Raw genomic sequence first — 25,711 nt, forward strand, 5'->3', positions numbered from 1 at the left:
CCCTCGCAGCTGGAGACCGTCCGGCATACTATTGGTAAGCAGAAATCTTTAAATTCAGGTCTCTGGTCTCCAGAGCTCAAATCGCTGTACCGATTCCTCCTTCCAGCGAGGTGAAAGGGAGCACCGATCGGGTTGAGCAGCCTTAGTTGGGCTACGATACGGTGCAAGGGTCCACACACACGGAGACCCTTGGGGGGGTGCCATCTTACGCGCGGGGGTCGTCAGCGCCATCTTCCCTTCTCGACTGGCGGTACACGCGGGGCAGGGTGGACGGCCGATGCGCCTAACTTGTGCACACCTTATATAGACGCACACACAACTGAGCCATGTGCACAACCGGGTGCACTCCGTGCACATAACTGCGCACACAACAGTGCTTACAACTACACACGCGCATTGAAACTCAATTCCTGTGCGCCTAGGCATAGAAGCAATGGCACCGGCATCTAAGAAGGCCAGAAAGCACTCTCTTTGCACAGCCTGCCACATAAGAGCCGCGCAGCCTGAACTGGAGTCCTGCCTGTGTCAGCATTGTGAAGAAGCCCAGGGGGCACCAAAGCCTGGTCCCTCACTGTCTGAAGATGGGTCTAGAACTACTACATATAATAGCTCACCGGATCTATGCAGCCCCGAGATGCTTCTCCACAAGAGGGCACCTCAGGGGCCCCTACTTCGACTCCCCCTGGGATTAACATGGACCCAGCGACCTTTTCTTGGTTAGAATTTTTCCAAGGATTACAAGCCTTCGTTTAGGCGCAATCAGTCCCAGCTACATCCCGGGCTCAACCCCTGCCGGAAGCACAAAATCCTCCCGGCTCTATTCGGATGCCTCGAGACATGCCTCGCCTAACAAAGAGTTTCCCCGACAAGGAGCCAGACACCTCAGATGATGATGGAGGCTCCATGGAAGAAGGAGAAATCACTCCAGTCTTGGAACCATACTGAACCATGCTTCACTTTTCCCACAGGGATGAATTACCAGCCCTTGTTTCCCAAACTCTGGGTATTCCAGGCACGGATCCTATGGCGGAACCAAAGAAGAACCTTCACCTTGGTGTCCCTTTATAAAGCCTCATGCTACTTCCCAATGATGGAAGCCATCCAGGAACTAATTGACCTGGAGTGGGATGCTCCAGAGGCCAGCTTTAAAGAAGGAAGCCTTATACCCTCTGGAACCAGCGACCAATGAATGCTTGCGTTTTCTGAAAGTAGACGCCATGGTCTGTGCTGTCTCAAAGCGAACAACCATTCCCGTTGAGGGAGGGGCTGCAATGAAGGATACTCTGGATAGACGATTGGAATCCATTCTTAAGCAGGCCTTCGACACAACAGCAATGACACTGCAGATCGCTTCCTGTTTGCTCCTATCGAGAGAGGCAAATAACTTGAGCGTATATTGGCGAGACGATGGAACCTGCAGCAGCTTTCCTGACGGATGCAAGCTCAGATCTAGTGCGTACCTCAGCCAGAGGCGTAGCCTTGGTAGTGGCAGCCAGAAGACAATTATGGCTGAGGAATTGGTCTGCTGACACGACCTCTAAAGCGAATCTCACAAGAATGCCCTTTAAAGGATCTATTTATTTATTTATTTATTTATTTTTAGTTTTTTTTATACCGATTTTCCTGCATAAAATGCATATCAAACCGGTTTACAATGAAACAGAATAAGCAGGAAGTAAAATTCCTTAGTCTAATACATTTAAACGTCAATAATGAAATAATTTTAAACAAAGCAAAAAGCTAAATAACATTAATAAAAGTTAAATTATTAACATAAACATAAATATAATTATATTAGAAGGAGCACAAAGGTTAGCACAAAGGAGAAAAATGCCTGGTGGAATCGCGCTGTTAATCAGGTCGCCGCTGGCTGGTCGTCATGACGTCGGGGGGGGGGGGGGGGGGGGGGCGGGTTTTCACATCGCTGATTTTCTCTTTTAACATCTCAGTTCATTTTTACTATTTTTTGGTGTCTTTTTCTCACAAGATGTAGTTTTCTTTAAGTGCCTGATGGTAGTAGATCTCTCTTATTCGGAAGCGAATTGGAGAAGTTAGCCAGCAAGTGGGGCGAATCTCCAGTGCCTCGGCTACTGGAAGACGGGGGCAAAAGATCCCAGCGCTACTACTCCAGAAGACCCAGGGGCAGAAGCTCGCAATGCTTTAGACCCTACAGGAACTCGCAGTTCCAGGCACCTTGTCCCTCCGGAAGGTCCCAGCCTTTTCAGAACTGACAGACCAAGAGAGGAACAGGCCTGGGGGCAGGCTCCATCCTTGCTCCCCAATGAGAATGGGCCGACCCATCCACAGGAAGAGGAAATAGGGGGGTCGACTTACTTCTACCAAAGATGGGTCGATTACGTCGGACAAATGGGTACTAAACATCATTCGAGAAGGTTACTCTCTGGAGTTCCGCACCATCCCTCGGGACAAATTTATGATGTCATCCTGCCACTCCCATACCAAGAGACTGGCAATGGAAGCCACTCTGGCAAAACTACTTAGTCTGAGAGCAATAACTGTCTCTATGCCCCAACAAAATACGGGGTGCTATTCCATCTATTTTGGCGTTCCCAAGAAGGAAGGATCATTCTGACCCATCTTGGATCTCAAGAATGTCAACCGTCATCTGCGGATATTACACTTCCGCATGGAGACTCTTTGCTCCGTAATAATGGCAGTACAACCAGGAGAGTCCCTAACTTCCCTGGACCTCTCCGAAACCTACCTTCACATTGCAGTCCATCAAGATCACCAGCGTTTTCTACGCTTTGCGATACTGGGTCACCATTACCAGTTCCGAGCGCTACCTTCGGCCTAGCAATCGCCTCCAGAACATTCTCCAAAATTATAGTGGTCGTGGCAACAACACTGAGGAAGGAAGGGATCTTGGTACACCCTTACCTGGACGACTGGCTGATCACGGCAAAGTCTTAGGAGGAGAGCCGACAGGTGACCAGCAGAGTCAAGAACCTACTGCAGGAACTAGGTTGGGGCGTGAACACGGACAAGAGCAGTCTGCAGCCCTCTCAGTCTCTAGAGTATCTGGGGGCCCGTTTCGACACCAAACAGAACAGTGTTCCTCCCTCCCCTGAGGAGAAGGAAGCTGATGGAACAATTACGACGATTGATGACCAATGCATGCCCCAAGATATGGGACTATCTTCAAGTCCTCGGCCTAATGGCAGCAACCCTGGAGGTCGTCCTGTGGACAAGGGCCCACATGCGACCTCCTTACTGTCACGCTGGAACTCACTGTCCCAGGATTACTCAATTCGCCTCCAACTGCCAGCAGAGATACATTCTCAGCTTTAGTGGTGGCTACAGGAAGACCACCTAAGCAGAGGAGTAAGCCTATCCACACCAAACTGGTTCTTGCTCACCACGGATGCAAGCCTGTGAGGGTAGGGAAGCCCACTTCAGGAGCTGACGGCCCAGGGACAATGGAGCAAGGAAGAGGCGGGATGGAACATAAACCGCTTGGAAGCTCGAGCTGTTAGACTAGTGTGCCTGCCATTCAGCCACAAACTCCGAGGCAAAGCGGTTCGAGTAATGTCGGACAATACTACAACAGTTGCGTACATCAACCGCCAGGGAGGAACCAGGAGCCAGCAGGTGTCTCTGAAGATAGATCCTCTCATGGCATGGGCGGAGATAAACCTTCAAGGGTTCTTGGCCTCCAACATTGCAGGAAAAGACAACGTCTCAGCAAACTTCCTCGGCAGAGAGAGCCTGGACCCAGGGGAATGGACACTGTCGACCACAGCCTTCCAGCTGATAGTAAATTGCTGGGGCCTCCCAGCCATGGACCTACTGGCCACCTATCTCAGTGCCCAAGTCCCCAGGTTCTTCAGCCGCAGATGAGAGCCACACTCCCAAGGGATCGATGCTCTCGTTCAGACCAGGCCGGAGGACTTACTGTATGCCTTCACCCCATGGCCACTACTGGTCAAGGTCATTCGCAAGATAGAACACCACAGGGGACTAGTCCTACTAGTGGCCCCGGATTGGCCAAGACACCCATGGTACGCAGACATGCATAGACTCCTTGCGGGGAGCCCTCTGTGTCTACCTCCACACAGGGACCTTCTCCAGCAGGGCTTGATTCTTCAGGAAGATCCATCTCAATTCTCTCTCACGGTCTGGCCCTTGAGAGGACTTGCCTGAAGAAGCGCGTTACTCAAAGCCTGTGATTGACACCCTGCTCCAAGCGTGCAAGTTCTCAACATCCCTGGCATACATACGGATCTGGAGAATATTTGAAGCCTGGTGCAAGGACTGAGAGATACTCCTGCAGACGGCCATGATCCCCATGATTCTGGAGTTTCTACAGGACGATACGAAGAAGGGGTTGTCACTCAACTCCCTCAAGGTCCAAGTAGCCGCCCTCTCTCCTGCTTCAGTAACTCATCCGGATTTGACTCATTTCCTAAAAGGGGTTAAGCAACTTCGGCCACCCCTAAAGTGGCCGGTGCCCTTATGGAACCTCAATATGGTATTAGACTTCCTAGCAGGGGCTTCCTTCAGACCAGCGCGTGGTCTGTCACTACGCCTCTTAACATTGAAGACGGTATTCCTGGTGGCAATATTTCAGCTCGTCGCATCTCCGAACTACAAGCACTATCCTGTCGGGAACCATTCCTTAGGTTCCATGCAGCTGCGCACTGTCCCCTCCTTCCCACCTAAAGTGATTTCAGAGTTTCATTTGAACGAGGCCATCTCCCTACCCTCTCGGGATGAACATAAGGGCTCTGAAGACTCCCGCCTTCTTCGCCATCTAAATATCAGCAGACTCCTGGTGCGATACCTGGAAAGATCGGAACCGTTGAGCAAAACGGATCACCTGTTTGTTCTTCACAGTGGGAAGAAACAAGGAGAAGCGGCCTTGCAGGCAACCATAGCCCACTGGATCAAGGAAGTAATCAAGGCAGCCTACATAGAGGCAGGAAAGCCTTTACCACTGCAGGTTAAGGCTCATTCTACTAGGGCCCAGGCAGTATCTTGGGCAGAAACCAAACTGCTATTGCCAGCCAAGATCTGTCGGGCGGCGACATGATTCTCCCTACACACCTTCTCCAGGTTCTATTGCCTGGATGTTCAGGCCCGAGAAGACACAGCCTTCGCAAGGGCAGTACTAAGTGGGCCACGGGCAGCCTTCCGCCCTGTCCGGGAGTAGCTTTTGTACATCCCACTGGTCCTGAGTCCATTTGGCTACATGCTAGGAAATGGAGAAATGACTTACCTGATAATTTCATTTTCCTTAGTGTAGACAGATGGACTCAGCATCCCGACCATCCCGACCACAGCTGCCCCAGAGTAGGAGGACCCCGGAAAGCGAACCTCGAGAATAAACAAATACGGGTTAGCAGTTGCCTTGTGACTTGTGGGGAGGAGCAGTTGCCTTGTGACTTGTGGGGAGGAGCCCCACAGGTAGCATCAACTCCCCCTCGGTCCAAGGGTCCACCTACTCAACGGGTGGTCCCTAGAGGTTGCCATTGCTTTGTTCCAATGCCTTCTTGGTCTTTCCATGCGTGTCAGTCTCCAAGAGTGGGTAGTAAAGACTGCTCTGGGGAAGCTTCAGAGTTTAATAGCTATGTTTTGGTACCGCTGTAGTATAACTTGGTACTTCTATTTGGGGTTACTGACGCTCCCTCAGTCAGAAGGGAGGAGTTGGATGACCTGGAATGCCCACTGCAGGATGGAAACCTTTGCTCCATCAGTCTCATGGTGAGGCATGAGGAGTTCTCTTCTTCCTTGGACCTTTTAGAAGCTTCTGTTGAATTCCATTTTGCGAAGATCTATGTACCTTTTATCACCTTAGGTGCCATTGGCATATTCATCAGAGGAGCTGTCCCTAAGGGAGTCCCCATATAGTTCTACTGGTATTCCATCAGATTCATCCCCAGTTCCTCTGGATCATAGTTCTCCACCGAAGGACCTCTTACTTTTGAAAAGCTGGTGAAGGCTCAACATCTGTATTCATGGGACTGTTTCATATCTTGGACATTCTCTCTGAACCAGTAGCCTTACAAACCCATGCTATCCTTGATAATCTCCAAATGAAAATGTGGGAAAACGCCATCTCTTGAATCACCACTGCCAAAAAATAGGATTTAAAATTCAGAAATCTCCTGGGTACACAGAGTATTTCAGCTCCCTCAAGAATCTGTATTAGTGGAATTGCCACTTAAAAAGGCTAAGAAAACTAGATTGCGCACTCTCTCCACCTGGCAAAAACCATTGTTTTCTAAACTACTTTGGTAAGAAAGGACATGCTAGTGACCCGCATAGCACACCATCCATTCTATACATAACTGTATAAAAGATCTCAATCCTTTCATTCGCTCTGACTCAGGTGAATCTTTCTCTCTTCATCCTCTTTTGGACTTGGAAGAGGCTGTTTGACACTTTCAGGTAGAGTATGAGTCAATTGATACTTTTGGTAATGTTGCGACGCGGTCCCGTACCTCTCCCTCGTGAGGGCTCTCCCGACTCACTACGCTATCTGCTGGTGGCATGGCTGCATGCCATGGTGCACGATTCAGTCCGTCGAGATTCCTTCCCCCACGCTGACATTTCCAAAGGGCCCCTGCATCAGCGCTGGAAAAGTACTGGGCTCCTCCACAGGGTACCCCTCAGATCCTGCTGAGATACCACCTGAGCCTGTCTCTCCGCCAGAGGATCTTTCCTATTCTAAATTCCTGGAAAAGGTGCGACAACGCCTTGAGGTGGAAACCCGGAAAGTCCCTGACCCTAGACAAGAGATGATGGGGGATCCTCAGGATTTTTGACACTCCTGTGGAGCCTATGGCCTTACCTTCCCACACTGTCTAGATACTGTGATGACCAAGGCCTGGGAATCCCCCTTTTCGGGACAGCCAACTTCCCACAAAACAGATCTCAAATTCCGTATGCGTCAATCACCATTTTATTCCATGGTCTATCTCCCTCATGCCTTGGTCGTGGTTGAATCCGCGATGCAGAGAGCAAAGAAGTCTAGACTACGTTCAAATTTTACCCCCCCCCCCCCCCCCCCCCCCCGGCAAGGACTGCAAGTACCTGGATGACTTTGGTAAAAAGACATTCCAGTCTGGCATGCTGAACGCCAAGATCCAGCAGCACCAATTTTATGTCATGCAGTATCTTTACAATTGTCTCCAGTCTCTAAAACCCCTGTTGTAGGACGCGTCCCCAGACAATCGACTCCCACAGGAGTTCCACGACATGGAGGAGGGATTATGACACCACCTTTGTTCTGTATATGAGGGATTCGACACCTCTGCAAAATCCAGCGCTATTGTGGCTCAACGCTTGGCGTGATTACGAGCGAGCGCCATTCATGATGACGTTCACGAAAAGCTGGCGGACCTTCCTTGTCTCCCGAACAATCTTTTGTGGGACAAGTTGACAGAAACGGTCACACAACTCGGAAAACAGAAGGTGGCTGTCATATTTCTGACTGCCCCCTCCGACACAGCTTCATCAAGGCGCTCCTTTTTCCTCCTACAGAAAATCACTTTACCCACATCGTGCATATTGGCCTTACCCATCTTACCGGCCCCCGTCATACCAGCCAAATCGCCAACAGCCCTTCATAGCAGCAGGGATCGTGGCAGCGTTCCTGGCCCCCTCAGCAGCCTCACTCGTCAGTGGATTCCCATCCCCCTAAAGCCCCTCAATATTTTCAGGGACTTTGTCCCCACCACTACCATCAACTTTAGTAGGAGGCAGGGTCTCCCAATTTCCTATGGCCTGGGAAAACATCACATCTGACCTTTGGGTCTTGCAAATCATATGGGAAGGATACTCCCTCAACTTCCTTTCTCTTCCATCCTTACCGCACCTGGTTCGCTAAAAACATCTCAATGCGAACCTCTGCTACAGGAGATCAACCATCTACTCCAGCAGCGGTGCATTCGAGAGCTGCCCTCCTCGCAGCTCCATCAGGGCTTTTATTCCCAATACTTCCTCATTCCCAAGAAATAAGGTGGCCTCTGGCTTATCCTGGACCTACGTTCTCTCAACAAGTACCTGACGAGGGAAAAATTCAAGAAGACATCCCTCAAATCCATCCTCCCCTTTCTTCGGCCCAGAGATTGGATGTGCTCACTGGATCTGAAAGATATGTATGCTCATATACCGATTCATCCTTCATCTTGGCAATACCTATGTTTCGTTGTCAACTGTCGCCACTTCCAGTACAAGGTTCTCCCATTCGGCCTTTTCTCCGCCCCCAGAGTTTTCACCAAATGCCTAGCAGTAGTGGTGGCTCACCTTCGGCGACAGGGGATCTAGATGTTTCCCTACCTGGACGACTGGCTGTTGGTGGCTCCCAACCAGTCCACTCTCTGAACCAATCTTTTCTGAACCATATCTTGCCTGAACAATCTAGGCCTCCTTGTCAACTGCGAGAAATCAAATCTGCAACCCACTCAAATCTTGCAGTTCATCGGGGCTCATATCGACACCATTCAGGACAGAGCCTTCCTTCCGTAATCCCAGATGCTTGCTCTGACAACACTTGCTGGTTGCCTCCAAGCGGCCACCACTGCCCCGGCCTGCCAAATCCTCACCATTTTCGGTCACATGGCAACTTTAGTCTATTGTACCTCACGTGCGTCTACATATGCGGTTTGCAATGGGGGCCTGAAGTCCCAATGGAGCCAATTCTTCCATCCTCTCTCCACTCCTGTCACACTTACGTCCGGCATGAAAAGGGATTTGGAGTGGTGCCTAACACCATCGGTGCTAACGTCTGGTTTGCCTCTCCGGCCCCCTCTACATCACACAGTACTCACCACGGATGCTTCCACTAAGCGGTGGGGGGTGCCCCTCTCGCCCAACTACAGACTCAAGGCCTGTGGTCCACCTGGGAACGAGCACAACAAATAAACCACCTGGAACTTCGGGCCATCCGAAACGCACTTGGCCTTCGAGCAGACCCTCCGCGGAAAGACTGTCATGGTCCACACAGACAACCAAGTCACCATGTTCTACATCAACAAATAAGGAGGGTCAGGTTCCTGGAACCTCTGCAGAGAAGCTGTCGGGATCCTGGAATGGGCAGAGAGCAGATCCATCTCCCTCCAGGCCACTTACCTATCCAGAATCAACAACAGGCCGACAAATTGAGCAGGATATTTCACCCCCATGAGTGGGAACTCCATCGGGAAGTGGCCAATCGAATATTTTGCACTTGGGGTCTTCCCCGAATCAACCTCTTTGCAACAGAACAGGAAAGTGGAGCTGTTCTACTCTGTGTACCGCAGTGCACACTGACCAGAGCAGGACGCGTTCCTCATAGATTGGATGGAGGGCCTACTCTACGCTTTTCCTCCAATACCTCTCATCTCTCACACAGTCCAGAGGTGCATCGCAGACAACGCGGACCTAATTCTCATCGCCCCAGCGTGGGCACGGCAGCTGGGGTACACCTACCTAGTTCAACTATCTGTGAACCACCCGATCCCCCTGGGCACCCAAGAAGGAGGTTCTCCGCTTCACCCACTTCACTCATCTCTGAATCTCACTGCTTGGAGGTTGAAAGGCTTGTATTCCAACACCTGAACCTTTCTTCTCAGCTTCAGGATATTCTAGTCTCATCCAGAAAGCCCTCTACTAGACTCCACTACCAGAGGAAATGGGCATGCTGTGCCTCCTGGTGCTCGCATAATGACGCAGACCCGTTCACCTGCCCACCGGAACGTCTCCTGGACTATCTCAATCTGTTTTACCAGAAAGGACTGGCCACAGCTTCGTTTCAAGTTCACCTCAGTGCCACAGCAGCCTACTACTCTCCCCTCAATGAGGAGCCAATCTCTTGCCACCTGCTTGTCTCCAGATTCATGAAGGGGGGTCCTATGTCTCCAGCCTCTGGCCCGAAAACCTCCAGTCCTGTGGGATATAAACATAATACTGGAGCAATTAATGCTACCACCCTTTGAACCATTGGACACTTGTCATCCCAGGTTCCTCTCCTGGAAGGTGCTCTTTACTAGCCCTCACCTCCGCAAGGCGCGTCAGTGAGCTACTAGCCCTGGTGCACTACCCACCCTACCTGGAGTTTTACCATGACAAGGTTAGGCTGCGTACGCATCCCGTCTTCCTCCCAAAAGTGATTTCAGCTTTCCACATCAACCAATCCATCGCCCTACCGACTTTTTACCCAAAGCCTCATGTCAACGAAAGCGAGCATAGACTCCACATGCTGGATTGTAAACTAGCACTCGCTTATTATAAATGTTGCACTCATTCTGACCACAGAGCCTCCCAGCTCTTTGTCTCCTTTAACCCAAATGCCCCAGGACTCCCTGTATCCAAGAGAACACTCGTCCTGGATCTCGAACTGCATTCAATTCTGCTATTAAAAGCGATCAGAGACCCTGTCCGCCACCCCTAAGATGCACCAGGTCCGTGCTGTGGCTGCTTCAATAGCTCATCTCCATGAAGTACCTCTTCTGGACATTTGCAAAGCAGCCACATGGTCCTCGCTACATATATTCACATCCCACTACTATTTAGACAGGCAGACTGCTGATGACGCACGCATGGGAAGGACAAATCTCAAGTTGAGCACATCTTGAACACGACAACAGCACATAAGGACTGTCCGCCTATTGTCTACTGTCTTGAGCATGCTACTTCGCTTCAACATGAGCACATGATATGGGAAATTTGCGCTCAATACTTCAGCTGGGACTCCTAGACAGCATGGCTAATTCATGCTGCTTATCTACGGGAAAAGAGCAAATTTGCTTTTCGTAAACTGTGTTTTCCATAGATAGCAGATGAATTAGCCATGCTGACCCTCCCACCTCCCCGACAGTTCTAGTATTGCATCTCATCTTGCTTGGACATGGACTGAGGAGACTCTGGAAAGCGCGGGAAGATACAAGCAGGCGCACCTCACTGACAAAGCTCAGTGATCTTTGAGAGCTCTGCCACCTAGGGCCATGGAGAACATCCCAGACAGCATGGCTAATTCATCTGCTATCTATGGAAAACACAGTTTACGGTAAGCAAACTTGCTCTTATTGGCGTATATTCAATAGCATAGCCATGACGCTAACTATCCTTTCTCCTTTCTAATTTTAAGCAGTTAGTAAAAGTGTCCAATAGTTAGTTCTGAATGGCATAATTTCAAACATATTTGAGTTGTATAAATGGAAAATTTTATTCTCTAAACTTACTTCAGCACCTTTGTTTGTCATCTGTTTCCCTTTTTGAGTACACATTTAATCCTAAGCAAATCCATCCCTTTGGGGTGTGATTCCCGCAGAATCTAGATGGAAAATGTCATGAAGAGAAACCTTGTTTTATATAAGGGATTTCCACATTTGGAAGAAGAAATGGCGGGTAAATAACTTCTGCCCCTTGTGCAGGGTTGCTTTAAAATGGTATCAGAATAGGCTGTTAACTTCTGGCCATGCTTATTTATACAGCTTGCATTAAAATAAACTGAAATATTATTTTAGCCAGGAGGTATAAATTTTAAGATCTTGCATATCATTTCTTTTCATTGCAAAGATAACAATGTTGTTGAACATATATAAAGCATTTTTTGTTAGGATACTCTTTGGTTATGTATGGGTCAATTTTCAAAAAAGGCCAGAGCACCAAATTTAGCTGGACAGAGTTTCACTGGCTAAGAACATAAGAAATTGCCATGCTGGGTCAGACCAAGGGTCTATCAAGCCCAGCATCCTGTTTCCAACAGAGGCCAAACCAGGCCATAAGAACCTAAGAAAAGCATATTTTCAGCCAAACCTAGGAGCCTAGGTTTTTGGCTAAATGAGTTTAAATCTAGCTGGCTAAAATGTGGCAGTCTAAGTTTTTAAATTGTACAAACATGACTGCCATTTTAGTCAGCCCAAAAAATTGGTGCTCACAGGCTAAATCTTGTCAGAATCCCTTCCTCTCATCCGAGTTTAAAAAACAATTGCCGTCCAATTTACCCTTCCAATGTTCCCTATTTTTCTTCCGAGCCTAAAAAATTGTCTGCATACAGTGGTGGTGCATGCAACCATTTCTTGTGAACATTCCTTGTGGATATCTTGTAAACCAGACTCCCTAGGGTGGTACCTCTAAGCCCAGATTGGGGACCATTTTCTCTAACCCCATCCCTGGGTTAAGTACATAAGCACACAAGACTTGCTATACTGGATCAGACCAAGGGTCCATCAAGCCCAATAACCTGTTTCCAACTGTGGCCAAGCCAGGTCACAAAAACCTGGCAGGATCCCAGTGGGTTGATAGATTCCAAGCTGCGGATCCCAAGAATAAGCAGTGGATTTCTGCAACTCTGCTTTAATAATGGTTAATGGGCTTTCCTCCAGGATCTTCTCCAAACTTTGTTGTTTTTTTTAAACGCAGATACACTAAAGTTTTCACCACATCCTCTGACAATGAATTCCAGAGCTTAATTATTCATTGAGTAAAAAAAATATTTTCTCTTATTTTTAAATGTATTACCTAGTAACTTCATTGTGTGTCTCCTGGTCTTTGTACTTTTCGAAAGAGTAAACAACTGATTTTTTACTCATTCCATTCCACTCATTTTTATAGACCTCTATCATATTTCCCCCTCAGCCATCTCCTCTCCAAGCTGAAGAGTCCTAACCTCTTTAGCCTTTATTCATAGGAGAATTGTTTCATTCCCTTTATCATTTTGGTCACCCTTCTCTGCCTTTTCTAATTCTGCTATATCTTTTTTGGAGATGATGTGACTAGATCACACAATACTCAAGATGAGATTGCATTATGATATTCTGTGTTTTACCCTCCATTGCTTTCCTAATAATCGCTATGATTCTATTTGCTTTCTTGGCTGCTGCTGCCCACTGAGCAGAAGATTTCAACATATTTTTAATGATGACACCTAGATCCTTTTCTTGAGTGGTGACTCCTAATGTGGAATCTTGCATTGTGTAGCTATAATTTGGGTTACTCTTCCCTAATTACATCACTTTGCACTTGTCCATATTAAATTTCATTTGTATGCCCAGTCTCCCAGTTTTGCAGTGTCCTCTTGCAATTTCTAATAATCATGTTCTGATTTAACAATTTTGAATAATTTTGTGTCACCCATTTTGTGACTGGTTAAATTTTTAGACCACTTGGGATAAAATTCAGAGACTTTAATTTAGCCAGTTAAGTCCTTACTTAGTCAACCAAATGCATTTGAAAATTGATACACAAGTTTGTAAACTGTATTCGCTGATTATTATGGATTATTGATATAGCAACCAGTTGGAAAATTATGTAAGTGAAGTTCATAATTCCGCACTGCATTTATGTTCAGGCAGTTGCACCTGGTGCAGAAGGACTGATAACTGGATTTTGTAGGTACTTGTATTTTGCCTGTTTTGAGCATACAAGTTGATATAGGAAAAGGATATTAATCATGTCGCGCACCTCCAATAAGTTAGTACAAAAGTGATGATAATCTTGCTGCTGCTGGGCAATAAAAAATAATTACTCTAAATTAATGCTAGCTTTAGACCAAGTGTAACAGATCTGAGTTGTATTTCTCTTTTAATGTACTGTTTTAATAAAACTTGAATATTTGTTCACAGAGTAAAATCTTTCTCAGCTGAAGGAGCCAAGTCCAATCCATCAAAGAGACATAGAGACAGGCTGAATACAGAGTTGGATCGGTTGGCTGGCCTGTTACCTTTCTCTCAGGATGTCATCTCCAGACTGGACAAGCTGTCAGTGCTGAGGCTCAGTGTCAGTTATCTGAGGGCCAAAGGCTTCTTTGAGGGTAAGAGATTAGAATTTCCTGAATGTATTTATTTTTAAGATGTTCTTTTCTGCAAGAAAATGCTTTGACTTGAACTTATCTGCCTGTGATTCACTTGGTTGCTGTAAAGTGTGGGGTTGCTGTTCTGGCAGAAACAGGAATGCAGCCAGGGCCATGGAGTCTGTGGTCAGCTTACACGGAGCTGACTGGCTCGGAAGGGATTTGTATCCAGCCGAGTCTGCTGGGTAAAATGTAGTTACTTCTATGCATCCCCTAGGTATATAGCACTTTCCAACTTGTTTTTTTGTGGTACTGATAAACAGGGAGAACGTATATTCAGAAAACTTGAGTGGTAGCCAAAATCTTTGTAACTGGGGAGTACATCATTTTTTCCCTTGTACAATTTCCAGTTTTTAATTTTTTTGTGTGCATTTTTTGTTTGGCTGCATTTGCACTGTATTTTTTTTTTCTTTTGCTAAGTGGGTGACTGCCCTTTTCCCACCCCAAGCCTTACATTTTCCCTTCCTCCAGTCTTTCGCTTTCTACCATCCCCTTGCTTAACTAGGGGGGGCCTGTCTGCAGAGGAAGTTGTATTGGGGGTTATTCTTCATGGCCTAGTGTTGTGAGAGGTAGCATGTTGTCACAGACTGCAAATGCTAGCAAATTTTAGGTACCTGGAATTTTCCACCGCTGATGATAGTGTTGCCTTGATTTTTGTTGTAATCCTAAACTGTGGCCTTTAACCAGGTTTTTCATCATATTGGATGCTGATTCTTTATTGCATGGCTGTTAAAGAAACAAAATCCTGTTCATATTGGCTTTGGCATTTTATATTCAGTTCACAAATGGATTTGCTTAGCAATTTTATCCTTTGAAAGTTCAGAAATTGGAACATTTTCTTTTTTTAGTGAGTCTTCCAGATTTTATTTCCTGGGATTGCCAAATATTTTGTGGAGATGACTTCCTTCCAAAAAATGACTTGATAAAAGTTCTGTTGAACTTTTCACTTCCAGCAGTGTATTAGTTTTCCTATGAATTAGCCTTTCGTGTAAAACATAAAATGTATTGCTTCAGTCCAGCCAAATAATTTCTGTACACTATGGTTGTCATCCACAGCTTAGTTCTCAATTTGCACTTTTAGTTCCAAAGAGGCATCAAGAAAGCTGAATCAAATGTTTTAATAAAATATTAGTTCTGTCAGTTTTGAGCGTTTTTACACGAATTTGTAACTGGAATTATGTTTATTTTATCACCAAGGAAACATTAATGCCATATCCTGTGTAGGCTTTTTATTTAAAGAATATGGTAGCTTCTTTTGAAACAGAAATTCTGGTCCTTCCGATGCATAGTATGCAAATATTTAGAGGCAAGGTTATTGAATTACATGGATGGTTGTTTAGGTTGAAAGAATGCCAGAGGTTTGAGTCCAGTGTTCTTTTGATTGCTTAACATCTCTACCTACATGGTAATTGTGGGGGAAGGCAAAAAAGCAATCTGCATCTGTTGCTAATTCTGCAGCAATGAAAAAAAACAAAACTTCCAATTCCAAATTTGGAGATCAGCTCAGAATTGCTGTATTGGCACATTTCCCTAGTGGGTTGCTATATGATCTTACTCAACAATATTGTCTTCCTCTAAAAATGTTATCTAATTTACTTTTGACTTGATTTATGGGCCTTTTGTACTAACTAGCATTAAAATCAGCATGGCACCATAATGCCTCTGTATCGCTCCATGGTGAGACCGCACCTTGAATACCGTGTACAGTTCTGGTCGCCGCATCTCTAAAAAGATATAATTGTGGAGGTAGAGGTGAAGGAGAACATTTTACCACCTATTTTCTCCTTCTGATACCGGTGGCAAGGAATTTACCTGCTTCAACGGCGCTACCAAGGACTTCGGGGCCTGACGTCATCGGGTGGAGTCGGTGAAGTGGCCTTAAAACCCGACCCCCCCCCCCACCCCTGCGGCCAGAACGGTGAGGTGGAGGTTAAGGAGAACATTTTACCAGCTATTTTCTCCTTCTGATACCGGTGGCAAGGGATTTACCTGCTTCAACGGCGCTACCAAGGACTTCTGGGACCTTACATCGGGTGGAGTCGGTGAAGTGGCCTTAAAACCCGACCCCCCCCCCCCCCCCCCCGTGGCGCGCAGCCGACGCTGGCGCGCTGCCCAAGCAGTTAGATCTTTGAGACTGGGAGCCCCGAATACTCCTTCACCTCCCCTAGGAGAGAAAATGTTTACACCTAAGTTTCTCGAAACAACCCCTTTAACATCAGGGGATAAGGTTCTACAAGAGAGAGGAGGAGTAGAACTTTATAAACAGAGTGATGGTGAAGACTCTGGCACACCCAAAATTGTGAAGGATGTCAGAGTTTTAGACTTAGACACCATTACTCCCCAAAAACTTGAAAAGCCATTGGTAATAACGCTTGATAATGTCTGGACAGCAATAATGACATTAGAAAAATCTATATCAACCTTGACAAGCGTTGTTACAGATGTGAACCAAAGAATGTTAAAATTGGAACAACTAAATGAGTCCCAGAAGACTCAAATGAAAGATCTAGATCAGAAAGTGCAAAAGTTGGGAAAAAATACAAGCTGGATTAATCATGGGGGATTTGGCACAGAAAAAAAAGATTGAGAAAATTGAAAATGAACTAAGATATCTAAATCTGAGGTTGATTAATTTCCCTCAGATTGGGGGTATCTCAGTACAGGAACAATTTAAACAATATATGAATAAAATACTGAAGATGCCTATGGATTCTATTCCACCTCTGGCAAGAATATATTTTCTTATGGATAGAAGATCAAGAGAGAGCAAGAAGAACTTCAGGAGCCACTTAATGTCACTGAATTACTTGACATGAAGATTTAATTTGTACTGGTTGCACAGAGTTTTCTAAAAAAAATCGGACGGTGGTGGTTTTGGTTAATGATTATATATATACAAAATTGAGTACACCCTGGTTGGGGTTTGAAACTCATATATATGAAACCTGCCCTCCGTCTCTTTAAAAAATTTTTCTCAGTTTGTAGCAGCGAGGTTGGTTTGGGTCAGACACTAGATCCGCCGACCTCCTGCATGAATAATGCCGGTTTAATGATAAGACTCACAGATTTTGAGCTATTAAATGTTCAATTATCTTATGAAAAATAAACCAAAAAAGGGGATTTTTTGAGTGTGAACTGAATTACTTGAAACATCAAATGAAGAGAGAGTCCAAAAGAGGGGTACAGTCCTGGTGAAATTTATATTTCCCTCAGATAGGGATATGGTGTTTACATTATATATGAAGAACCGGACTGTTAAGTATTATGATCAGCAAATCTGGATGTTCCCAGATGTAACAAAAGTGACTCAAAATAGAAAAAAATAATTCTTAGCTTTGAAGTGTTTGGTAGATAAAGTGGGAGCCCAAATGATAATACGTTATCCCAGTAAATGTATGTTAAAATTAAATAATGTAAATTATGTTTATTATGAACCATCTGATTTAAAGAAGTTCCTAGAAGCTAAGAATGTGATTGGGGAAATAGTGGTGGACTAAGAGTATTAAGAGCATTCGCAGAATGATAAATACAGGGGTAATTAATCCAGTTCTCTTTTTTTTTTTTTTGTCTTATTTCCTTAAATAAGCTCAATCTAAAAGTTTTCAAGTGTCTTGCTATTTCATGGTAATAGGATGTTTAAATGACTTGTATAATGTGAAAGTTCAGTCGTGATTTTTTCTTTTTAAAATATATGAATAAATTTGGAAATGATTAGTGAAAGTATTGTATGTTGACATCCGTATTGTAAGATGACATTGTTTGGTCATGAATTAAAAAATTCAATAAATATTAAATTAAAAAAAAAAAAAAATTGCTTTGGAGAAGGTACAGAGAAGGGCAACCAAAATGATAAAGGGGATGGAATAGCTCCCCTATGAGAGGCTGAAGAGATTAGGGCTGTTCTGCTTGGAGAAGAGACGACTGAAGGGGGATATGATAGAGGTCTTTAAGATCATAAGAGATCTAGAACAGGTAGATGTGAATCGGTTATTTACACTTTCCGATAATAGAAGGACTAGGGGGCATTCCAGGAAGTTAACAAGTAGTACATTTAAGAATAATTGGAAAAAATTTTCACTCAATGCACAGATAAGCTCTGGAATTTGTTGCCAGAGGATGTGGTGTGTGGTAGCTGGGTTCAAAAAAGGTTTGGATAAGTTCTTGGAGGAGAAGTCCATTAACTGCTATTAATCAAGTTTACTTAGGTAAACTTGCTACTGATGCAATTAATATCCACTACTATTAATTGCATCAGTAGCATGGGATCTTCTTGGTGTTTGGGTAATTGCCAGGTTCTTATGGCCTGGTTTGGCCTCTGTTGGAAACAGGATGCTGGGCTTGATGGACCCTTGGTCTGACCCAACATGGCAATTTCTTATCTTCTTATGTAAAAAACGTTTCCTCTTAGACTGAGTAACTTCAGTAACATCTGGAAACATATGGATTTTAAGCCCTAAAAAGGGAGTATCTCTCTTACGGAAAAACAACTTCAATATAAAATCCCGATCAGAGTCTAGAGCAGAAGTGACATGTAAAGTTGAGGTTAGAATGTCTTCATCTACCGATCTTTCTAGGAGTGAAGAAAGATGTGAGGAATCTAATGGACCATCAGCGACGGAATCATCTCTCACTTGCATATCTTTCCGATTCACCGGGATATAATAAGTTTTTGAGATAGGAGGGAGCAGAGATTCTGAAATAGATACATTTCCATAAAGTATTTGCATAACATATCTATAGGGATAATCAACTTCTTCTTTGGAAAAGTAATAATCCTGATATTCTGACGACGAGCAACATTTTCAAGATTTTCAATCTGATTTTGTAGATATAAATGCCCAGAGGAAACAACTTCGACAGATTTTTGTCCCCTTGGTCTCCCAGGAATCCAGTCTCGATGAGATTTCAAGCATTTGAGAATGTGAAGCTTGAATTGAACCAGATAAATCACCCATCGGGCGATACAGTACAGTGCGCTCTGGAGCTCACTGTTAACCCTCTATTGGACGCGCGTTTTCGACGCACTAGCATTACCCCTTATTCAGTAAGGGGCCGAAAACGCGTGTCCAACCCCCCGAACCTAATAGCGCCCGCAACATGCAAATGCATGTTGATGGCCCTATTAGGTATTCCCGCGTGATTCAGAAGACAAAATGTGCAGCCAAGCCGCACATTTTGCTTTCAGAAATTAGCGCCTACCCAAAGGTAGGCGCTAATTTCTTCGGGCACCGGGAAAATGCACAGAAAAGCAGTAAAAACTGCTTTTTTTTTGTGCACCCTCCGACTTAATATCATGCCGATATTAAGTCGGAGGTCCTGAAAGTTTCCAAAAGTGTAAAAAAAAAATAAAAAAAATTTGAAGTCGGCCCGCGGCTGTCGGGTCGAAAACTGGATGCTCAATTTTGCCAGCGTCCGGTTTCCGAGCCCGTGGCTGTCCGCGGGCTCAAGAACCAATGCCAGCAAAATTGAGTGTTGGCTGTCAAACCTGCTGACAGCCGCTGCTCTGGTCCACCGGGCCTAATTTGAATAGTGAATCGTGCGCTGAGGAGAGTGGCCTGTGCGCGCGCCAGGAGAGCAGGGCTCCCGCGGACTTTACTGTATCGGCCCGATTGCTGTGTAACAAACTGAGCAATTTCAGTAGAAAGATAAGTTATAGCTTGCCAGATAACATCCAGAGTAATATTAGAGGTTTTTACCAGAGGAGTAAACAGTACCTCTTTAGGAAAAGTCCCTTAGTAGAGATTGTAGAGGAAAGCGAAGCAGGCAGAGATTTGGCTCCCTGCACACACCAATCAGAAGCTCCACGACTCAACTCCACCATTTGGACACACACCTCTCTACGCCGCCATAGCCGGTGTTCTGTTGTCATCCAGTCATTTTGGAGGTGAAACATCTAGGTTTCAGAGGAATTCGGCATGGCTCTGGAGTTAGAGATGACTCTAAGTCTGGTACTGCTGCTGACAGACCTCTGCTGGGCAAGCTGTCCAAAGACGCCTCCACAGAGTCTGAAAGAAGATCCTGGCTCCGAAGAAAATGTTTATCCATTGGGCTGGTAATGTAGAAATTTCGGACACCTTCGAAAACACACTTGCTTGCCCTTCTCTTACCCATAGAGAGAGGCAAAAACGTAAGTTTAGGAAAAAGTTTTCAGAGAAGATGAGGGGATCGACTGAGCAGCTTCCCTTAATGTGTACCATCTTGGATCCCCGACTCCCCTTGTCCAACCCTCTTGAACCACCAGTGTGTTGGTTGCCTTGACCACATCACCTGGCAATAGATTCCATAGCTTGATTGAATGCTGAATGAAAAAATACATCCTACAATTTGTTTTAAAACGGTCGGTTTCTTATTCATGGAATGTCCCCTATTTCTAGTGTTTTGAAAGAATAACTGTTCTCTATTTACTTGTTCCACCCAACTCATGATTTTATAAATCTCAATCATATCCCCTCTGTTGTCTCTTTTCCAAGCTAAAGAGCCATAATTTGTTTAGCCTTTCTCTATAAGGGAGCTTTTCCATCCCAATTTACCATTTTTATTGTTCTTCTCTGTACCTTTTCTATGTCTGTTATGTTTTTCTTTTTGTGATGTGGGTGACCAGAACTGCACACAATACTCAAGGTGCACTTGTATTATGATCTCAGGTTTGTTCTCTGTTGCTTTCCAAATAATTTCCAACATTCCATTTGCATTTTTCGTCTGCTGCACACTGACTTGAAACATTCAAGGTGGTGTTCAAAAGGACTCCAAACACACAGGCCGATTCAGTAAAAGTCGCGGGAGAGCGGGCAAGCGATTCAGTATTTAAATGAGGGCCCACGGTAAAAAGAGGCGCTAGGGACACTAGCGCTTCCCTAGCGCCTCTTTTTTGACAGGAGCGGCAGCTGTCAGCGAGTTTGACAGCTCAATTTTGCTGCTGACAGTTTGGAAACCAGACGCCTGCAAAATTGAGCGTCCGGTTTTCAAGCTGCGGGCCGACTTTTACATTTTTTTTTTAAATTATTTTTTACTTTGGGACCTCCGACTTAATATCGCCATGATATTAAGTCGGAGTGTGTACAGAAAAGCAGTTTTTACTGCTTTTCTGTACACTTTCCCGGTGCCGGAAGAAATTGATGCCTACCTTTGGGTAGGCACTAATTTCTGAAAGTAAGATGTGTGGGAATAACTAATAAAGCCATCAACATGCATTTGCATGTTGCGGGTGCTATTAGTTTCGGGGGGGGGGGGGGGGGGGGTTGGACGCGCGTTTTCGATACGCTATTACCCCTTACTGAATAAGGGGTAAAGCTAGCGCGTCAAACACGGGTTAACAGTGCACTCTGCCGGAGCGCACTGTACTGTATCGGCCTGACAGAACCCAGCATCATATACCTGTAGTTGGTGTTATTTTTCCCTACATACATTACTTTGCACTTGTCCACATTAAATTGCATCTGCCATTTAGATGCCCAGTCTTGTCTCACAAGGTCCTTCTGTAGTTCCTCAAAATTTACTGCTGTTTTAATGACAGAACAATTTTGTATCATCTGCAAATTTGGTCACCTTACTCATTCTCTTTTCCAGATCATTTATGAATATGTTAAATAGGATAGGTCCCAGTATAGACCCAGGGTATGTCACTAACAAATTTTCCCCATTTGGAAAATTGGCCATTTAGTCCTTCCCTCTCTTGCCTGTTTATTCAGTTACCCATCCACTGCCTATTGTGGATGGGTAATTGGATTTCTTCCAGGACAAACAGGATGGTAGTCATCACACATAGGTGACATCATCAGATGGCGCCTGGTATGCCACTGTCCGCGTGGGGTCCCTCTTCAGTCTCTCTTTTTCCGCAAAGCTAATGCCTTGCGACTGTGGCGCTCACTCTTAGTTTTCCACAAAAAAAAAAAAAGACTTCTTCCATTCCAAGCTTGTCTGGTCCCTCTGCGCTGTGCGGGCTAGTTATTGGGCGCTGCGGTAAATCTTTTTGTTGTCCGCATTTGATTGACAGTGCCGCTTTCCAGTGGCTCCTGCACATTGACCGCGTGCCATGCTCTTTTTCCCAGGGTGTCATCCGGCTTCCGCTGTTACCCCCAGTGGGCCCCTGGACTGTGTCCATTACAGACCCCCATGAGGTCTGCATTTTGTGCCTGGGGGTGTCGCATGATGTCCAGGGCTGCGATTTTTGTGCCCACATAACCCTAAAAGGACATCACGTGTGCCTCGATAAAATGGAAAAGTTGTTTGGCACCAAAAAGTCAGAACAAGAGAAAATAACTAGCTACATAAATCAATATAGGCTGCAAGAAAATAATAATAATAATTTAATCTCTGGAATCAATAAATAATGCTGTGACTGTAATGTATTATTTAAAGGACCCAAAAAGCACAAAGGAAGGCGATCTATAATAGCCGTCAGGATGAAAAGAAGAAAATAGATGCCTGTAGTCTAAAAAATTAAATCCTTTATTGAAGTGGAGACACAAAGGTAGCCCGACTCTGGCCGAGTTTCGCCGTTTACACACGGCTGCCTCAGGGGCTTATATCAATCTTCTTAAGTTCAACGGTTGCATACAAACTGAGGATAAAAGAAGATCATATAGAGCAATATATGGAGATCGACTTTCGAGAACGCTTTAAGACGAATCAACATAAGAGATCATATATTGCTCTATATGATCTTCTTTTATCCTCAGTTTGTATGCAACCGTTGAACTTAAGAAGATTGATATAAGCCCCTGAGGCAGCCGTGTGTAAACGGCGAAACTCGGCCAGAGTCGGGCTACCTTTGTGTCTCCACTTCAATCAAGGATTTAATTTTTTAGACTACAGGCATCTATTTTCTTCTTTTCATGTATTATTTAAAACAAGATTGTTAATGTAGAGATAAGACCTCAGTATTGGCAAGAGATCTGAATTAACAGAAACTTCTAATGGCCAATTGGTCCAATCATCGGTCTTGTAATCTCTAATTGTGATTTGGTGAATTTTAATAAAAATCTTTTAATTATTAACTGTAGTAACGTACTTACATATTAATTTATTAATTTTTGCTTTTTTATAAAATTGGAACAAATGTCTATTGGCACTAGTTAAACAACACTGTGACTTGTGTTCAATTTTGATGTTCTGAATTTGCTTGAAATCAAGCTTAATTCATATTATATTTCTTGAAAAAATTCTTGAACTTGATTTCCTAAGTGATGAGTAGAAAATATATTTGTCACTCTTAATTAATGTCCTTCAACTTTTTTTGACTTTTAATTGATGTCCTATATACTTTGTTGTAATTGATTTTAATGAAGTGACAAATCGTTCACTCAGCTAAATCAACGGCTGGGCTGTGCTGTTTGAAGGACTCAAACGTCTCAAAGTAACGTTTTGTTACTATTCAGCAACTTTGTAGCGCTTTGCTGAATCGGCTGTGCTGTGCTGTGCTGTTTGAAAGGACTCAGACGTCTCAAAAAAGTAACAATTGTTACTGTTCAACGACTTTGTAACAATTTGTAGAACTCAAAAGTCTCTGTATAAATAGAACACAGTGTTGACTGATAAAATTATTTAGAACTGGTCCAATGTCATTGTGTCTCAAAGATCAATATAAGCTTCTCTGCAGCCAATTGTGTAATGCAGATTAAAGCAATCAAATTTCAGTCTTGCAGTTAAATATAGGACGGGCGGTATAGTTCACTCCGTCTCTCATACAATCTTGTTTCCCGACAATATTTGTAAACTTCAGCATCAGGTACATTGACAGCAAAGGGTCTGGAGGTCTTAGCGACTTCAACCCCTTTTGATATCTCCCCCGCTGCCGGATATTCGGGTAGAGTTGGGCGTGGGGGACCGTCAGATGTCAGTTTCTTCTCGTTCCAGTCTGGTTAAGAACATAAGAACATAAGAAATTGCCATTCTGGGTCAGACTAAGGGTCCATCAAGCCCAGCATCCTGTTTCCAACAGTGGCCAATCTAGGCCATAAGACTGGGCCGAGCATTGGGGGAAATCAAGAAGTCATTGTCACATGCCTCCGATCTCAGGAGGGCACCGGTACCAAAGCCCTCAGGAGGGCCCTCGAAGTGGCTCCTGGGCTGAGGAAGTCTTGCCTTTCATTGAACTCGAGGGTCAGCAGTGATCCCCCACAGATTCCGGTGGAAGGCACCAATCCCTCGCGGTTTTTTTTTTTGGGGGGGGGGGGGGGTCTAATTTTACTGCCGCCTCCTCAACCTGTCCTGCATTCAGGAGTTGTTGGAGTGTCGTGTGCGGCTGTTGGCCGGCTGGCCCCACCGGGACTGCTGCCACTACCAGAACCCACTCCTTTGGTGCTTGCACATTTGGAGCAGCTGGACTTGATGTTCAGTGTCTTTCTGACACAGCCTATCCCAGTGCCTCAGTCCCCCTCGCAGGGGACATCAGCACAGCCTCCACCGGTGACTCTACCAGTGAGTGAAATTTCTGACTAGGACAGACCGTCAGAGTCAATGATACAGCTCTTGCGCAAGGCACCTTGACCGCTGTTGCCCCTCTCGGGTCCTTCGGGATTGGTGCCTCTGGAGCTGCTGTTTCCCTCGGTGCTCCTGGTTCCTACAGGACCTTTGGTGCCAGTGTACCCTCCAGTTCCAGCAGGGCCCTCTGGCCCACACCGGTTCCTTTGGTGCTGCCGAGACCATTGGGACCTCAACATTAAAGTTCATTGGGGCTCCACCTCGTGTGTCCCCGGGCACCCAGAATGAGGAGGAGGTGCTCTATGATCCTTGAGACGGAGGACTCGGAGGTCCTGCCCTCTGAGCCATCTCCTCCTGAGGAGCTGCATAAGTCTCTGCCAGAAGACTTTTAACTTTTGCTGGGTTCATGAGGGCCATGGTGGAATCTGTGCCTTTTCAGGTCATGGCTGAGCAGTATTCCAGGCATAAGATGCTAGAAATCCTGCAATTTGTGGATGCTCCGAAAGAAGTAGTTGCCATGCCGGTGCATGACATTTTTAAAGATAACTTCGTTCGGATATGGGACTATCCCACCGTAAACTGGAAGACTGATGCGGTCTATCTGTTGGTGGTTGTCTATCAGTTGGTGGTGGTGGAATTTATTTATTTGAATGTTTCATATACTGTCATTCCATGTGAGAATCACTAGATCACAGCGGTATACAGGTTTAACACTCATAGATGAGTTACAAAGGCAGGCATACATACGGGTAAACATTCCAAATCTTATATGTCAAGGACAGACATCTAAGATGCATTTGTAATCGTTATTGGGGGGATGAGAGTATGGCGTAATGTACCTTAAATAAAGCAAAGAGGTCACGGATCCATGCTTCGGCCCTTCCAGGTCGTGAACCCAGGGCCCTGGATGCTTTGGGAAGGGAGACTCTTCCAGGGGTCCATGTTGGTAGCCCAGATTGCATGCTACCAACTCTATATGAGCTAATATTCCAGAAACTGCTGGAAACAAGTTGAGGATCTAGTGGAGCGCCTCCCACAGCAATCTCAGGACGATTTCCTGAAGGTGATCCAACAAAGCCTGGAATGTGACAAGCACCAAGGTCTGGTCGGCTTATGATGTTTTTGAGACAGTGGCAAAGGTAGCTGCGCCTCTCTACCGCAACCAACCCCACAGCAGGGTCCCACCACAGGGTTTTGACTGGCTGTGAGGGGGTTTAAGCCAGAAGTCCGTACCACCGAAGAGCGACCATCCAGTGGGGAGGCAGTCTACAAATCTTTGCCGACTTAGACCAATGGATCATATCCATTGTTCGGTGGAGGTACAGATTGAACTTCCCACTAGCCCCTCCGCAATCTCCTCCATGCTCCTCATGGAGGTTTGCGGCGAACCAGCAGATACTTCGAGTGGAGCTCTCTGCCTCTTAATGGCTCGCGTGGTCAAGCCTGTTCCACCAAGTCAGTGGGATGATGGGTTTTACTTCAGGTATTTTC

At 45.3% G+C, this 25,711-nt stretch overlaps 1 protein-coding gene across 1 annotated transcript in view; it reads left to right on the forward strand.

Moving 5' to 3' along the window:
• Nucleotides 1-25,711, forward strand: part of AHR (aryl hydrocarbon receptor) — a 291,464-nt gene that overhangs the window by 18,646 nt on the left and 247,107 nt on the right. Inside the window, exon 2 of the mRNA XM_029589033.1 lies at nt 13,572-13,759. Coding sequence (XP_029444893.1) covers nt 13,572-13,759 — 188 coding nt within the window. The remainder of the gene's footprint in view (nt 1-13,571; nt 13,760-25,711) is intronic.

The sequence above is a fragment of the Rhinatrema bivittatum genome, chromosome 2 (assembly GCF_901001135.1).
Source record: "Rhinatrema bivittatum chromosome 2, aRhiBiv1.1, whole genome shotgun sequence".
Classification (NCBI taxonomy): domain Eukaryota; kingdom Metazoa; phylum Chordata; class Amphibia; order Gymnophiona; family Rhinatrematidae; genus Rhinatrema; species Rhinatrema bivittatum.